The 17,921-nt window shown below is 48.7% G+C and overlaps 2 protein-coding genes across 7 annotated transcripts in view; one reads left to right on the top strand and one right to left on the bottom strand.

Moving 5' to 3' along the window:
- The window catches only part of LOC309385705 (aquaporin-7-like), a gene marked incomplete at its 3' end in the record, with an annotated part of 29,440 nt that extends 21,735 nt beyond the window's left edge, over window positions 1-7,705 (top strand). For 5 of the 6 annotated variants that reach the window (XM_081940404.1, XM_081940407.1, XM_081940406.1 and 2 more), the window contains 3 exons: window positions 662-780; window positions 5,188-5,405; window positions 6,038-7,705. In XM_081940404.1, the coding sequence (XP_081796530.1) occupies window positions 662-780; window positions 5,188-5,405; window positions 6,038-6,197 (497 nt within the window). Of the gene's footprint in view, window positions 1-661; window positions 781-5,187; window positions 5,410-6,037 lie in introns of those variants that run through there. The other variant, XM_081940409.1, reaches the window with a different exon arrangement.
- Window positions 7,706-7,844: 139 nt separating this feature from the next.
- Window positions 7,845-17,921, bottom strand: part of TPGS2 (tubulin polyglutamylase complex subunit 2) — a gene marked incomplete at its 5' end in the record, with an annotated part of 18,147 nt that continues 8,070 nt past the window's right edge. Inside the window, 5 exons of the mRNA XM_081940463.1 lie at window positions 7,845-9,162; window positions 9,971-10,119; window positions 11,737-11,850; window positions 12,957-13,088; window positions 15,355-15,442. Coding sequence (XP_081796589.1) covers window positions 8,917-9,162; window positions 9,971-10,119; window positions 11,737-11,850; window positions 12,957-13,088; window positions 15,355-15,442 — 729 coding nt within the window. The 3' untranslated portion in view covers window positions 7,845-8,916. The remainder of the gene's footprint in view (window positions 9,163-9,970; window positions 10,120-11,736; window positions 11,851-12,956; window positions 13,089-15,354; window positions 15,443-17,921) is intronic.

Consider the following 17,921-nt stretch of genomic DNA (forward strand, 5'->3'; position numbering starts at 1 on the left):
TAAAAGCGGATCGTGTGACCCTGGGACACTGCAACCGTTATAAATATGAGTCAGCTGCCAAGTGTCCAAGTTTTGATCACGTGACCGTGGGGATGCAGCAACGGTCATAAGTGTGAAAAACTGTCATAAGTCGCTATTTCATTGCAGTTGCAACCTTGAACGGTCACTAAACAAATGGTCGTAAGTCGAGGACTGCCTGTACATGTAGTCCTCGACTTACGGCCACAATCGAGCCCAACGTTTCTGTTGTTAAACGAGACATTTGTTAGGTGAGTTTTGCCCCATTTTACGACCTTTCTTGCCGCTGTTAAGTGAATCCCTGCAGTCGATAAGTGAGTCACCCGGTTGTTAAGCGAATCCGGCTTCCCCATCAACTTTGCTTGGGAGAAGGTCGCAAAAGGGGAAAAATGTGAATTTGGGACGAAGCGACCGTCATAAATATGAACCATTTGCCAAGCGTCAGAATTTGGAAGGCGCCACGGTCGTAGCTGTGAGAAACGGTTCTTAAGTCCCATTTTTCAGCCCCGTGGTAATGTTGAAACAGTCACTAAACAGACTGTTGTAAGTTGAGGACTACCTGTTGGGTTTTTTTTCCCCCCAGCCTCCCTTTTGGGTTTTTATGTTTGCCCTCCACAAACTGACTTTCTTCTTCCCTCTTTAGAAGCTCTGCAGAATTACACGGGAGGCAACCTAACCGTCTCGGGACCGACGGCCACTGCGGGCATCTTTGCCACCTATCCTGCCCCTTACGTGTCTCTGTGGAACGGCTTCCTCCAGGAGGTGAGTGTCCTGCAAACCATGGCTAGAAGCGAGGGCCAGTTGCAGAGGTGGGTTGCTCCCAGTTTGGCCCGGATCGGCCGAACCTGTAGTAGCTGTGGCGGGAGTCTCTGCCCACCCGCCTGGACTCTTCTGAGCATGCGCAGAAGCATCGCACGCACGCAGGAGTGCACAAGAGCGCATGAGTGAACCAGCAGTAAAAACAAATGGGAAACCCACCACTGGCCAGTTGGGTCTAGCCCAGGGGTGTCAAACTCAAGGCCCGCACACCGAATCCAGCATGCAGGGTGCTTAGATCTAACCCGAGGGGCCACGGTGGAAACAGCGAAGAACTGCCCCACGGTGCCTCTGCAAAGAGTTGCAGGGGGCCGTCACAGCCGAAAACAGAGCCCGTTTTCACAGCAGAGTGCTTGGCCCGCCACGGGCATCCGTGACATGAGTGATGTTGAGCTGGCCACACTGTTGCGGCCCTCAATGAAATCACATTTGACAACCCTGGTCTGGTGGTTAAGGCACTAGACGAGAAGCTAGGAGGTGGTGAGTTCAAGTCCAGTTTTAGGCGTGAAAGCCAGCTGGGTGACTTTGGGCCAATCACCAGGAGATAGGGAGTTCTAGTCCCGCCTTAGGCATAGAAACTGTTTGGGTGACTTTGGGGCAATCGCCAGGAAATAGGGAGTTCTAGTCCCGCCTTAGGCATGAAAGCCAGCTGGGTGACTACGCCAATCACCAGGAAACCGTGTATTATAGTCATGAGGTAGTTGGATAATATTGGTCCATCATTTTGGGTTTATTTATGAAGATGTTGGGTTGTGCTACTGGTGGGATGAGAAGTGTTTCTTCGTGTGACCGTCTCAGAATTGGAGCAAAGTTTGCAAGTCATTTCCTCCAAGCTCCTGCTCAGTGCAGGATCCATTGGTGCAGCTTTCATAGATTCTCTTGGAAGATCTGTAGCGAAGGAGAAGTCACCAATTCGTGTGACAATCTGGTCCAGTTTTTGATGGCTTGTACAAGTCAGGGATATCTTCTTGATATCAACCAACTAAAAGGTAAAAGTAAAGGATCCCCTCGCACATATGTGCTAGTCGTTCCCGACTCTAGGGGGCGGTGCTCATCTCCGTTTCAAAGCCAAAGAGCCAGCGCTGTCCGAAGACATCTCTGTGGTCATGTGGCCGGCATGACTCAAAGTTGAAGGCGCACAGAGCACTGTTCCCTTCCCACCAAAGGTGGTTCCTATTTTCTACTTGCATTTTTACGCGCTTTCGAACTGCTAGGTTGGCAGAAGCCGGGAGAAGTCACGGGAGCTCACCCCATTAGGGATTCAAACCACTTTCTGATCGACAAGCTCAGCATCTTAGCCAGTGAGCCACTGCGTCCCTATCTACCCGGTAGACTCTTCCAACTCATTGATTCTTCTCTTGCTTTCTTGGACAAGAGAGAAGAAGTCCACTTCCTTTTGGGTATAGCAGCACTTCAGATACCCAAAGTCTTGTTTTCATTTCTTCCTTAAATCTCCACTTCTGCAGGTTAAACTCTCTCCCTGTATATGGGATCCTAGCTGCTCTCTGAGCTTGGTTGCTTTCTTGCAGATGTTTCATGACCCAACTAGGTAACATCATCAAGTCTAGAAGGGAGTGGGGTTTATTTTCTGTTTATATACAGTAATAGGCTACTGTGAGCAACTAAGATCAAAGGCTTGGAGACTAAAACATATGAAGAACGGCTGCAGGATTTGGGGTTGGTTAGTCTACAGCAGGGGTGGGGAACTGTGGCTCTTTTGCGACTTGTGGACTTCAACTCCCAGAATTCCAGAACCAACATAGCTGCCTCGGGAATTCTGGGAGTTGAAGTCCACAAGTCGCAAAAGAGCCACAGTTCCCCACCCCTGGTCTACAGAAAAGGAGAATTAGGGGTGACGTGATAGTAGGGATGTAGCATTTGAGGAGTTGCCACAAAGAAGAGGGGTCAGCTTATTTTCCAAAGCACCAGAGGGCAAAACAAGAAACAATGGATGGAAACTAATCAAGGAGAGAAGCAATTGGAATTAAGGAGAAACTTCTTAACGGTGAAGGCAATTTATTTATTTATTTATTTGATTTATCAGTCGTGCCCTCTCCGCAAAGGGACTCGGGGCGACGTACAATCAAATATATAGGCATGTGGCATGGAGGAGGTAAATACATCATCATTTAACAATTCAAATAGAAATAAAAGCCACAAAGTTAAGATAAATAACAGTAAAATTACAACAATTAAAACAGTTAAAATATCCAAAAGATTTAAATTACAGTTTAAAATTGCCAGGGAGGTTAGAAGGTTCTAGTTAAGCCAGGCCGGCTAGTTGGAACAGGTGGGTCTTGAGTTTCGTGCGGAAGGAGCGGAGATCCGTCGTTGTCCTAATATCTGGGGGGAGGTCGTTCCAGAGAGCTGGGCCCATCACAGAGAAGGCCCTACTCCTGGGTGCCGCCCTCTGGCACTGCTTAGTGGACAGCACCCGGAGGAGTCCCTCTCTGTGAGAGCGAATTGGTCGCAGGGATGTATGGGGCAGGATACGATCCCGCAAATAACTAGGTCCTGTGCCATGGAGCACTTTAAAGATGGTGATTAACACCCCGAAGTGCATTCGGTAGACCACAGGGAGCCAGTGCAGCTCGCGCAGGAGAGGTGTTACATGGGAGAACCTCGTTCTCCCCATAATTGCCCGCGCGGCCGCATTCTGGACCAGCTGTAGTCTCCGGGTGCATCTCAAGGGAAGCCCCATGTAGAGAGCATTGCAGTAGTCCAGACGGGACGTCACCAGCGCGTGAGTGACTGTGCGAAGGGCATCACGGTCCAATAGGGGGCGCAATTGGCGCACCTGGCGAACCTGGTGGAACGCCCCCCTCGCCACGGCTGCCACATGGTCATCCATAGACAGCCGGGCGTCTAGGAGGACGCCCAAATTGCACGCCCGCTCCACGGGGGCCAGCTGCTCGCCCCCGATGGCCAGCGATGGAATACACTGGTTGAACCAGGGGGCCGGTAACCACAGCCACTCCGTCTTGGAGGGGTTGAGTCCGAGTCTGTTGTCTCCCATCCAGACCCGTACGGCTTCCAAACACCGGGACATCATTTAACCAGTGGAACAGCTTGCCACCAGAAGTTGTGGGTGCTCCATCACTGGAGGTTTTTAAGAAGAGACAGTCCCTTATCTGAAATAGTATAGGTTCTCCTGCTTGAGCAGAGGGCTGGACTAGGAGACCCCCAAGGACCCTTCCAGCTCATTCATTCTAAAATAATAAGGTATATACAGGAAGCAAACTCCAGTCCCTTTTAGCACTGATAATATTACCTAGTTGCAAGAAAACCACCAAGCTCAGAGAGCACCAAGGACCCCACAGTCCTCCCCTCCTCTGTGCCACACACCCCACTCCCTTCCAAGCACTGATGTTACCTAGTTGGGTCATGAGTTGTCTGTAAGAAAACCACCCAGCTCAGAAAGTAACAACGGCCCCACAATTCAACCCTAAATTGCAAATATTCTATTGGTTGACACCAGTGGTGAAATTCAAATTTTCTTACTACCGGTTCAGTGGGCATGGCTTGGTGGGCATGGTTTGTTGGGTGTGGCAGGGGAAGGATACTGCAAAATCTCCATTTTTTCCCACTCCAGGGGAAGGATAGTGTAAAATCTCCATTCCCTCCCCACTCCAGGGGAAGGATACTGCAAAATCCCCATTCCCTCCCCACTCCAGGGGAAGGATACTGCAAAATCCCTATTCCCTCCCCACTCCAGGGGAAGGATACTGCAAAATCTCTGTTCCCTCCCCACTCCAGGGGAAGGATACTGTAAAATCCCCATTCCCTCCCCACTCCAGGGGAAGGTTACTGCAAAATCCCCATTCCCTCCCCACTCCAGGGGAAGGATTCTGCAAAATCCCCATTCCCTCCCCACTCCAGGGGAAGGATTCTGCAAAATCCCCATTCCCTCCCCATTCCAGGGGAAGGATACTGCAAAATCCCCAATCCCTCCCCACTCCAGGGGAAGGATACTGCAAAATCCCCATTCCCTCCCCACTCCAGGGGAAGGATACTGCAAAATCCACATTCCCTCCCCACTCCAGGGGAAGGATACTGCAAAATCCCCATTCCCTCCCCACTCCAGGGGAAGGATACTGCAAAATCCCCATTCCCTCCCCACTCCAGGGGAAGGATACTGCAAAATCCCCATTCCCTCCCCACTCCAGGGAGAGGATACTGCAAAATCCCCATTCCCTCCCCACTCTGGAGCCAGCCAGAGGTGGGACTTGCCGGTTCTCCAAACTACTCAAGGTTTCTGCTACCGGTTCTTCAGAACCTGCTGGATTTCACCCCTGGTTAACAGTCTACTCTGTGATTGTCCGGAACCTTGACGCCAGTCTCTTTTTCCCGCAGCTTATTGCAAGCAGCATGCTTATGATCGGCATCCTTGCCATCCACGATAGGAAGAATGCCAGAGCCCTGCCGGGGACCAATGCCTTCATCACTGGGCTGCTGGTCGTGCTCATTGGCATGTCTATGGGGATGAACACTGGTTACGCCATCAACCCTTCCAGGGACCTGCCTCCCCGGATTTTCACTGCCCTCGCGGGATGGGGCTTAGAGGTGTTTCGGTGAGTTGGTGGACCTGATTTAGTTTACTGATGAGAAGGACTATGTCACTGACTTCAAAGTTGACACACGTGGACTTCAATTCCCATAAGTCCCGTTAGCTATGCTGGGCTTGGGAATGCTGGGAGTTGAAGTCTACACATCTTCAAGTGGCAAAGATTGAGGCACGTGTGTCAACTTCAAGGTTGAGGTACATATGTGGACTTCAACTCCCAGAATTCCTCAGTCAGCCATGTTGGCCAGGGAATTCTGGGAGTTGAGGTCCACACATCAAACGGCCAAAGTTGAGATACATATGTGGACTTCAACTCCCAGAATTCGTCAGTCAGCCATGTTGGTTAGGGAATTCTGGGAGTTGAAGTCCACACATCAAGTGGCCAAAACTGAGATACATATGTGGACTTCAACTCCCAGAATTCGTCAGTCAGCCATGTTGGTTAGGGAATTCTGGGAGTTGAAGTCCACACATCAAGTGGCCAAGGCTGAGATACATGTGTGGACTTCAACTCCCAGAATTCTGCAGTCAGCCATGTTGGCCGGGGAATTCTAGGAGTTGAAGTCCACACATCAAGTGGCCAAAACTGAGATATGCTGGCTTAAGGTCAACTGCTAATCTGGGCTCCTTCTCCTTCAGAGCAGGCAACTGCTGGTGGTGGGTACCGATGTTGGCCCCGACGCTAGGATGTCTCCTTGGGATATTCATCTACAACATCCTGATCGACTTCCACAATCGCCCCTCGTCGGATCCAGAACCTTCGAAGCAAGACCCGGAGGCTGAGTTGTCTGCCATGTGACCAGACAGGGCTGTTTTGAGAGGATGATGGTTTTGGGGGACACCTGAGCACGTTTTCCTCCTTAGTCCTCAAGGAAGAGAATACAGGACATCCTTTTGGGAAGACTGGGAGGAGAAAGATGGAGTCCATCCACTCCTAGGGAGGCTGCACTAGGGAGTGGCCACCTTGCTCGACGTGGAGACATCTGCCCACCTAGAAGACCTGCAGACCAGCTTTGATCAGGGATGGAAACTAGACACTAAAGAGACTTAGTAAAAAAATAAACCTACTTGCTAAGATTAGTGGTGGAGACAAGAATGGGCATCCATGTTCCATGGAGAATCCATCCCTGTTCATTTCTGGTCAGAAACCAGCCGAGATCCTCATCACTTTTAACAGAGTTGGAAGGGACCTTGCAGGTCATCTAGTCCGACCCCCTTGCCCAAGCAGGAGACCCTACATCTGCCTCTACCTAGGATTGAGCACACAACCTCCTGATTGTGAGAGCTTCACCTCCATGCCACATATTTGGAACCCAGGGTTGCTTTGGGCCAGCAGGGAGAGACAATCCGGCTGAGGCCAACATCACAACTACCCCGTCCCAGAGGCCGGGAGATGGCTTCCCTCTACTCCCAGGACCATCCTCCCCAGCAGGCTGCAACCTCTGTAAACATCTCAGCCTGTAGGGTTGGGGCCAACTGGCTGATTGCAGCTGAAGAGCTTTTGAGGGCACCAGGTTGGGGAATGGTGCCCTGCCAGTTCAGTACGGATGTACTGGAAGGGAGGGAGGAAGGAAGGAAAGAAGGGAGCTGGGAGGGAGGAGAGAAGGAAGAAAGGAAGGAAAAAAGGGGAGGAGAAGAGAAGGAAGAAAGGAAGGAGGAAGGGAAAGAGGTAGAAAGGGAGCGAAAAAGGAAAAAAAGGAATGAAGAGTGATAAAGAGAAGTTGGGAGGAGGGAGGGAGAAAGAAAGAAAGAAAGAAAAGGAAGGACGAGGGAGGAAGGAATAGGAGGAGGTAGGAAGTAAGGAAGGGAAGAAGCAAAAAAGAAAGGAGGGAGGGAGAAATGAAGGAAGAAGAGAAAGAGGGAGGGATGGGGGAAGGAAGGAAGGAAATGGAGAGAGGGAGGATGGAAGAAAGGAGAAATATGGAAGAATGGAAGAGAAAAAATGGGAGTGCATGTGGGAAAGGAAGGATGGATGAAAGGAAGAAATATGGAAGAATGGAAGGGAAAATGTAAGTGAATGTGGGAAAGGAAGGAAGGGAGAAATATGGAAGAATGGAAGAGAAAAAATGTGGGAAGGAAGGACGGAAGGCTCTTTGATAGTCCTAAGCCTACTTGGGGAGGGGACATGTCATATCTAGAGACAGAAAAGGTGTGGAAGATTGGGAGAAAAGGCATTTTGTACCTTTGAGCCTTTGCCAGTCCAGCTTTCCTGCCCCACAACCGTTTGTTTTTTTTTGGGGGGGGGGAGCGTGTCGTAAAATACAGAAAATTGTGTGTGCCTAAATAAGAATAAAGAACCGAGGTGGACTTCAAGTGTAACCGTCCAAATTTGCAAGTACAGAGTCCTCGAGTTACGACAACAATTGAGCCCAAAATTTAGAGGGTTGCTAACTGAGACATTTGTTTAGTGGACTCTACACCCTTTCTTGCCACTGTTGTTAAGTGAATCCTTGCAGTTGTTAAGCACAGGTAGTCCTTGACTTACAAGCGTTTGCTTAGTGAGGGCTCAATGTTACAATGGCACTGGAAAAAAGTGACTTATGACCATTTTTCACACTTACGACCATGGCAGCATCCCCATGGTCACATGATCAAAATTAAGACGCTTGGCAACTGACTCGCATTTATGACGGTTGAAGTGTCCTGGGGTCGCATGATCCCCTTTTGCGATCTTCTGACAGGTGAAGTCCATGGGGAAGCCGGCTTCACTTAACGACCGTGTGACTAACCACCACAGTGCTTCACAACCGTGGCGAGAAAGGTTGTAAAATGGAGCAAAATCCACTTCATCAATTTCTCACTTAGCCACATAAACCTCGAGCTCAATTCTGGTCATAAGACAAGGACTCCCCATAACATGGTTGCTAAGCGAATCTGGCCTTGACTTTGCTTCACAAAATGGGATGATGTGATCCCAGAATCCTGCAACCGTCATAACTGTGAGACAGTTGCCCAGTGCCTGAATTTTAACCACGCGATCCTTGAGACGCCACGACGGTCGGAAGCGCGCAAACGGTCATAAGTCACTTTCCGCTGCTGATCCAGTGACCGACGGTCGTTCAGCGTGGCAAAACAATCGCAGATCCCTTTTCTTCAGGGCCGATGTAACTTTGAACAGCCGCTAAGCGAACTGTTGCAAGTTAAGGGCTGCGTGGATTCACTTAGCGACCGTGGGGAGGAAGGTTAGTAAAACGGGACAAAAACCCCCCGCGTCACCAAATTTCTCCATGGCGAATGCGGCGGGGGGGGGGTTGGGACAAATCCGTGAAAATAGGGGAACGAGCGCATTAAAAAGACCCCCTCCCCCCATCGTTTGTTGAGTTGTTTGCAGGCATCCCCCCCCCCAAAAGAAATCAGCCAGGGGTTCAAATCTCCGTCAATAAATAATTCAGCAATAAATATGAAGTCCTGCAAAAGCAGAAGGGAGCCACTCGGGGTGGGAAGGCTGGCCGATTGGGAGGAGGGGCTGGTGGGGGTGTGAGGGTGGGGGGTGGGTGGGTGGGGGGTCCAGAGGGAGCTCAAGGCTGCGTCTCCCGTCTTTTTGACAAGCTCCCACCCTGCGAAGTGGTTCGGGGCGACCCTCCCGCCGCCGGGTTCTTCTGGGAGGCGGGCGCTTGGGTCGGGGGCCTCTTCTTCACCAGGGAGGCCTTGTTCTTGCTGCGGAAAACCTTGTTGGGGTCCAGCTTGTTGACGAAGGAGCCGTCGTCCGCTTCCCACAGCTGCTCCATGTTGACCGTGATGGGCTTGTACATGTTGAACCATTGCTGGAAGAGGAGGGAGGGAGAAGAGAGTCAGGCGGCGGGGGGGGGGGTCTGGGGAGGGGGGGAGCAGGGGGGGAAGGGAAGCAGGGGAAACTTTGTCTCCCCTGGCTCTCTCTGGGCGTGGGTGTTTCCCCCCCCCCCCCCGCAGACGTTTCATGACCCAAACTAGATAACATCATCAGTGCTAGAAGGGAGAGAGGAGGTGGAGGAAGAGGATGGGAGGAGGAAGGAGGATGGGAGGAAGAGGAGGAGGATGGGAGGAGGAGGAAGAGAAGAATGGGATTGGGAGGAAGAAGAGGAAGAGGGGGAGGGAGAAGGAGGCGGAAGAGGAGAAGGAGGAAGAGGAGAAGAGGAGGAGGATGGGAGGAGGAGGAAGAAGAGGAAGAGGGGGAGGGAGAAGGAGGAGGAGGAGGAGGAAGAGGAGAAGAAAAGCAGGAAGAGAAGAATGGGGAGGAAGAAGAGGAAGAGGGGGAGGGAGGAGAAGGAGGAGGAGAAAGAGGAGAAGAGGAGGAGGAGGAAGAGGAGGAGGATGGATGCTCCCTGAGCTTGAGTCAAAACAGACAAAGCTTTCCCCTGACTGAACAATTAACCAGTGGAACATCTTCCCACCAGGAGTGGTGAGTGCTCCATCACTGGAGGTTTTTAAGAAGAGCCAGGACAACCATTGCTCTACCAATCAAGCAGGGGGCTGGACTAGAAGACCTCCCAGTCCCCTCCCGGCTCTTGTCATTCTGTATCCAGCCTCCGAGGGCAGATTGGCAGCTCCATCCAGGCTTTCCAAGAAGGGCACCACCACCACCCCCGCTCTCACCTTGGCCTGGGGGCTGAGGCCGTAGCCGGTGAAGACGTATTGCCACTGGGGGAGCCCCAGGTGGGTGATCATAAGCCGGTAGTAAGCGGTGAAGGAGTTGGTGAGGAAGTGCCAGTAAAGGGCTCGGTCCAGGAACCAGATTTCCGATGCTGGGTTGGGAAGTAAGGTGGAGACAGAAGAGAAGGCCAAGAGTTAGGAAAACGGGTCGAAAAATCTTTTCTTCCTGCAGCAAAACTTCACTGCCTCCATTCTGACATTACAGCCTCAGTTTCCCCGGCAGCTCACGAAGGCAAACCCAGAATATCTGAGTTCTGACCCAGCTGCTCAAACACGACAAACCCTCTGACGTGAACTCAAAAGGTTCCTTTATCATCTCTGCCTTCTTCCTTTTATCCCCAGAGCTACGGTGAGGCTTTGCTAGCAGTGGTGGCTCTTTCGTCCCAAGGACCGGCCCATAGATTTCCACTGCTCTCCTCTCCCCTGCCTTCTGGGCATTCGCACGTCAGGCACTGGACTCGGCTGTTCCTTCTCTTCCTCATCAGCCACCTCCAGACCTGGGGGCGGTAGAGTCTCCATCTGAGGGTTGACGGACAGCCCAGGCTCCACCCCCCTCTCTCTTCCCCCCAGATCCCTCAGGTTGCCTTGATGCTGATCTTGATTCCCACGCCTCCTCCTCCTCCTCCTCCTCCTCTGATTCGGTTGCTATTGTGGCTGACAGGCCACAACAATTTGGCTGAGTTCACTGAAATTCGGTTCATTAGGGGTGAAAAATCTCTCTAGGTGATAGTGATATCTTAGGCATGAAATCCGGGTGGGTGACTGAGCCAATCACCAGCAGATTGTGAATTCTAATCCCGCTTTAGGCATGAATGTTGGTTGGGCAACCTTAGGCTAGTCACATTGTCAGTCCAACCTACCTCGCAGGGTTGTTGTCGTGGGGAGCAGGAGGAAGATATGTTGGATATTTTTGACAGCCTGAGTTATTTGTAAAAACAATAAAGGCAGGAGATAACTAACTAACCAACCTACCTAAACTAACTAACCAACCAATCTACCTAAACTTACTAGCCAACCTAAACTAACTTAACTAACTAACTAATCAAACTACCTAAACTAACCAACCAACCTATCTAAACTAACCAAACTACCTATCTAAACTAACCTACCTATCTAAACTAACTTAACTAACTAACTAAGGCAGGGGTGTCCAAACTTGGCAACTTTAAGACTTGTGGACTTCAACTCCCAGAATTCCCCAGCCAGCTGGCTGGGGAATTATACAATACAATACAATAGTAGAGTTGGAAGGGACCTTGGAGGTCTTCTAGTCCAACCCCCTGCCTAGGCAGGAAACCCTATACTGTTCCAGACGAATTCTGGGAGTTGAAGTCCACAAGTCTTAAAGTTGCCAAGTTTGGACATCCCTGAACTAAGGGCATGTCCACCTTCCCCAAAACTGGCCAGCCAATCAGACCCATAGAATTTCCCCCCTCGCCCCCCTCAACGTCTATAAAGGTCTCGGCTTCCCCACTGGAACCCTCTTACTTGTCAAGGCCCCCCCAATAATGGTTGAAAATAAACTATGATTCTTCTCACTGCTGCGCTATTCCTGACAACTGTTCAAGTTCTGACCCAGCCTTAACCACGATTTGTGGCTTAGGTTAGCAGTGGTCGGATTCATCCAACACTGAAACCCAGAAGCCGTGGCCTACAAGCCATGACAGTTACGTTCGCCATGCGGATTTAGATCCCGGTTAGTGACATACAGGGGGGGTTGTTCTTGTAGACGAGGCAGACTTTCCCGTTGCCTGCACAGGAGTCTAATTCGAATATCAGACACCGGGCATCCAGGTGAGGCCGCTTCGGTTGTTCCTTGTTACCTGTGGGAGAAAACAGCCAAGAAAACGGTCAAGAGTTTTAGCAAGCGCGGCTATTATAAGGAGATAAACCACAGGAGCAAAACACAGCAGACAGAGCCTTTAGACAATTAGTAGTGGTGAAGTAGTGGTTAACACCCACCCTTCTCCTAGAAGAATGAAATATCCTGGGAAATATTGAAAAGGCAGAATATTATATTTCCCTGGATCCGAAATGGAGAAACATGTTTTTAGGCAGGAAACAAGACTCAACAGCCCCCACTTTTCTTAATGGGCCTTCCAAACGCCGGATTCAGTCTATTCCACATAACAAAGAGCTTTCCCCCCTTCAGCTCCAGGGTGATGGGATTAAGGCATGATAGGATTAGCCCTTTACCCAACTCACCCACAGGGCATCTGGGAACTCAACCAAACTTGGGACTCAAAACACAGCCTAGAGAGCTGCCCCTGCATGGCCCCCATGGGAGTCTGACAACCAATCAGAATACATTTCTTGCACAGGAACAGGAAACAGAGAGGTGGGGCCGAACAGAGTATAAAAACCCCAGCAAGTCTCTTCTCTCTCTCTTTCTTTTCTTCTTCACCCAACATCTGTGATCCCCCTTTTCTGTTCAGGAGCTGAAGCCATGTGATCCTGTCCAGCATTAAACCATCTTTCCAAGCAGCCTCTGTGTTTCCAGAGGTCATCTAGTCTAACCCCTTGCTCGAGCAGGAGACCCCATAGCATCCCAGGCAAGTGGTTGCCCAATCTCCTTTTAAAAGCCTCCAGTGGTGCGGCACCCACAACTTCCGGAGGCAACTTCTGTTCCATTGGTGGATTGTTCTCACTGTTAGAAAATTTCTGCTTAATTCCAGGTTGCTTCGTTCCTTGATGAGTTTCCATCCCTTGTTTCTTGCTCTGCTTTCAGGTGCCTTCATATAGAAATAATAAAAGTGGGATAACTAATCTAATCTAATCTAATAATACTAAACAACCTTTGTCCTAAACAGCTTTTGATCTTTGTGTCAGCGAAACAAAGAGGGTGGAGATTTTATAAGTCTCTCTCTCTCTCTTTCTTTCTCCCTGTGTGTGTGTGTGTGTGTGTGTGTGTGTGTGTGTGCATGTATACCTTCCTCCTCGTCGGAGTCCTCGAGGTCAGCCAGAGTTGGCGCACTGGGCAAAGTGTAGGCCGGTGAAACGCTGAGCCGGTTCAGCTTGGAGATGCTGTTAATCGTCATGCAGCCCAGGGAAACGGGGTTATCTTAAAGAGGAAAGAACCTGGTTTGTGCAATACGCAACACCCAAACCTTAAATCCCAAGGATGTTAAGAGACTCCACACACCCAACTCCACGGTCTGCATTTTCTGCGTTGGATAAGGAGAGCACCTCTTTCTCCTTCTGTCCTGGCCACTTTTTACACAGGCACAATGGAGAGCGTTTTAACAAACTGCATCTCTCTTTGGTTTGGTGGCCGCAGCGCCTCAGATAGAAAGTCCCTACAGAGAGTGGTGAGGACAGTGGAGATGATTATAGGAAACTCACTTCCCGTTATTCAGGATGCTGCTTATAAGAGCGGTGTGTTTAGAGCTCGAAGTATCGTTAGAGACCCCCAGACACCCACTTCATGGTTTAATTCGGTTGCTCTCCTCTCGGAGGAGGTTTTGAAGGATTTCTAGCAGGACAACCAGATTCTACAACAGCTTTGTTCCCTCTGTCATCCATCTGGTAAACTCTCAAAATTCGTTTTTCTCGCCACCTGCATCCAAACTAGACTGTGTTGCTTTTCTGTGTCATAGAATATATATGTGGGTACATGCATAATTTTGCTATGTATTTATTTATTTTGGAGTTAGTGACCCTTTGAGAGCTGCATGCAACAAAATTTCATTTTAATGCGTGCCGATTCGTGTATATTCAAAGTGACCATACAGTTATTCTCAGTTCTAAAGTAAGATCCCCTGGGATTATTTCGCTCTTGAATGAATTGCATTGTCTCAAAAATAAAAGGAGGGGAACATGAAATTCAACCAAAAGAAACAGAACGATTCAGTTGCTTAGTAAATTAGGATGGACCCCCACAAAAGGCACAGGAAGTCCTTGACCTACAACAGTTCATTTAGTGACAATTTGAAGTTACGACACTGAAAAAAAGCAACTTTGGGCCATTTTACACACGGATGACCGTTGCAGCCCGTGGGACACGTGGCTATATATTCGGATGCTTGACAACTGACTCATATTGTGATGGTCTGCAGAGTCCCAGGGGATCACGTGATCCCCCTTTGCGACCTTCTGACAAGCCAAGTCCATGAGGAAACAGGATTCACTTAACGACCGTGTGACTCATTTAACCACAGCAGGGATTCGGTTAACAAATGTGGCAAGGGAAGTCGAAACACGGAGCAAAATTCACATCACAAATGTCTCACTTAGCAACGTAGATTTTGGGCTCAATTGTGGTCATAAGTCCAGGACTACTTGTACTTATGACCCAGTTCTGAAGTTATAAGGGGTGAAGCATCAAGTGACCATTATCGGGCGTCCTCGGCAACCTCCCTGCATTTGTGGTTGTTTGTGGTGTCCCATGAACACAATTTATAAAAGTTACTTCTGGTTTTCTGCCAAAGTATCCCACAGCGAACGATGAAACCCATCCTTTGTGGCTCAATAAAGCAGTCAACCATGTGTCCGACCTTGTTTTGCGGCAGTCATTAAGCGCCTCACCATAGTCTTTAGTGAGTTGCTAAGCCTACTGTGGACTCAATTAATGACCACTGGAGACTTGCTTAAGGACCACAGCAACAAAAAGCTCATAGGCAGGTCATCTTCGAGTTACAACCACCATTGAGCCCGGAATCCCCATGGCTAAGCAGCACCGTTGTTAAGTGAGTTCTGCCCCATTTTACAACATTTCTTGCCACAGTCGTTAAGCGAATCGCTGCAGTTGTCAAGTTAGTCACAATGGTTGTTAAGCGAATCCGGCTTCCCCAGGGACTTGTCAGGAGGCTGCAGAAGGGGATCACGTAACTGCAATCGTCATAAAGGCAAAACCTTTGGCAAGCGCCCAAATTTTGATTATGCGACCACACAATGGTCGTAAGTGTGAAAAACGGTCATCGGTCCCGTTTTTTCAGGGTTGTTGCGATTTCCAATCCGTCACTCAACAAATGGCTGTAAGTCGAGGACTACCTGTAATCAGGTCTGGCACATGACTCGCTTTACGACTGATAGGACCTTAGTGGGTAAGCTGCATTATGGCTGTAAGTCGAGGACTACCTGGAGTTTTTTCCAACCTGGGAGCAGAAATATGCTTCCTTGAATTAGAACGACAGAATCAAAAGGGCGGGATGGGGACCTTGGAGGTTCTCTAGTCCAACCCGCTGCCTAAGCCATGAGTTGTTCTTCCATAACGGACAATTGACTGACTGATTTTTTTTCTTGAAAACCTCGAGCGATGGAGAACCGACCTAGATAAGGTCAAAATAGATCAATGACCTGGGATCGAGAAGGGGGCCGGAGACCCTTACCATCAAACTTGACGTTCCAAGTCATTCGGAAACCGTCGGTCATGAGGTAAAAATTCTTCAGATCTTCTGGTAGGACGCAGGCGTTTTTCTGCAAGCGAAGAGGAAGGGAGAGGGACGAAAACAGAAAGCTGTTAGGATTAAGAAGTGGGACGTGGGACACCCTGCGGTCAACACACTGGAAGAAAGGCAGGTGTAGACAAACCTGGAAAAGGTGGAGAACACTTAATAGCAGTGACTGTGAGAGGATCTTGGAGTCTTAGTGGACAACCAGCTAAATAGGAGCCAGCCGTGTGCAGCAGCAATCAAAAAAGCCAATGCAATCCTAAACTGCATTAACAGAGGGATACAATCAAGATCAAGGGAGGTACTAATACCACTCTATAAAGCCTTAGTAAGTAAAACATCCAGTTTTGGTCAACACACTAGAAAAAAGATGTGGAGACTCTAGAAAGAGTGCAGAGAAGAGCAACGAAGATGATTAGGGGGCTGGAGGCTAAAACAAACGATGAACGGTTGCAGGAACTGGGCATGGCTAGTCTAGTGAAGAGAAGGACCAGGGGAGACATGATAGCAGCCTTCCAATATCTCAGGGGCTGCCACAGAGAAGAGGGGGTCAAGCTATTTCCCAAAGCACCCGAAGGCCAGGCAAGGAATAATGGATGGAAACTGATCAAGGAGAAATTCAACCTGGAAATAAGGAGAAATTTCTGACAGTGGGAGCAATCAACCCATGGAACAGAAGTTGCCTTCGGAAGTTGTGGGAGCTTCATCCCTGGAGGCTTTCAAAAAGAGACTGGGCAGTCATCTGTCAGAAATGGTGTAGTAGGGTGTCCTGCTTGGGCGGAGGGTTGGACTAGATGACCTATAAGGTCCCTTCTGACTCTGTCAATCTGTACATCCCTACGACCAATTCACTCTCACAGAGAGGGACTCCTCCGGGTGCCGTCCACTAAGCAATGCCAGAGGGCGGCGCCGAGGGGTAGGGCCTTCTCTGTGATGGGCCCAGCCCTCTGGAATGACCTCCCCCCCGACATTAGGACAGCTACCGATCTCCGCTCCTTCCGCACAAAACTCAAGACCCACCTGTTCCAACTAGCCGGCCTGGCCTGAATCATAACCATATTTCCTAATCCCTCTGGATAATTTTTAAATTTTAAATTAAGTTTGACTTTGGGTATTTTAATTGTTTTTAATTGCATTATGCTGTTCTTAACTAATTGATTATTTATTTATTATGTATTGTACAATGTTTTTTGTATATCTCCTCCTCGTTATTTATTTGTTGTGTAATGAACTGTACGCCGCCCCGAGTCCCTTGGTGGAGAGGGAGCGGCCTATAAATTGGATTAATAAATAAATAAATAAATAAATAAATAAAGGAATGCAAAACCTACGAAGCAGGAGTTCAACCCAGGAAAACGGGACAAGGTGAGAAAGAACATCAAGAACATTCCGTCTTGGACTTCCGGTTTGTTCCCGGTGCCGATGGCAGGCTTTTTTTTTAGCCTGTCAGATCAAGAGACAGTTAGAGGTGTTTTTTTACGATCTTTAACACCTCGGACACTCGTAAATTCTTGGAATTTATGAGGGAGAGATTCAGCTGCTGGGTTGAGCCCTTGTGTACCCTCCGGAGTCCGGAGTCTGACGAGGTTTGCCCCCCTTCGCAGTTGTTGTATTCTCCTGCCTTTTTGATAACCTCTGCTAAAAAAGCAGAACCAGTCGCCGGGAGCAGCCTTAACATCTTAACATCTTAACATCCCAAGAAGGAAGCAAGACTTTTGCAAGTATTTTAAGTTTTAATTGGGGGAAGAAAAAAAAAAAAAAAAAGAAATCTCTTTAAAAAGAACACTACTGCTGAGTTCGAGAGGCGTGGGCTTAGAACAAAGGATTCAAAATGGCGTTGATTTATAGCTGAAAACCTACAGAAAACGAAAGCTAATTACCTGCTGATAGCCGGGGCAATAAAGGCGGAACGGCTGAAACAACCCTAACTATTAACAATCTTTAAGCCAGTTTACATAACCTGAACTACTTAAATATCAAAGTTTTAATTTCGAGCAACTTAGAAAGAAACATTTGCAAGTATTAATTTACAGCTGAATACCTAAGGAAAACGAAAGTTAATTGAATGGTGACAGCTAGAGGCGGCTGTAAGAATTATTAATTATGGCAACGGAAAAAAAAGCTTCACCAGGTGCCACAATAAATTATCAGGATTTCAAGGACTTTATAAGGGAAGAAAATGCTTTTTTACGCAAAGAAATTAAGGAGGTTAAAGAAATGGTTCAGGATACCATTAAAAAACATGATCAACTTGATAAAAAATTACACATTTTAGCCACAGGTCTGTCAGAAGTTGTTCTTAAGGTGGACAGCAAAGTTAATCATCTGGCTTTGGATTTGGAAACTAAAACGAAGGAAACAGATTTGAAATTTGTTGAAATGGAGGGGAATATGCAGAGGATGGATAAGGAGATTATCATGATGCAATTCAGATCTATGGAGTACGCTGTTAGACTGAGGGGTATCAGAGAAAACCCTAGAGAGGACTTAAGAAAAGTTTGTGC

This window comes from Natrix helvetica, assembly GCF_964273705.1.
Source record: "Natrix helvetica genome assembly, chromosome: 2".
Taxonomy (NCBI): Eukaryota; Metazoa; Chordata; class Lepidosauria; order Squamata; family Natricidae; genus Natrix; species Natrix helvetica.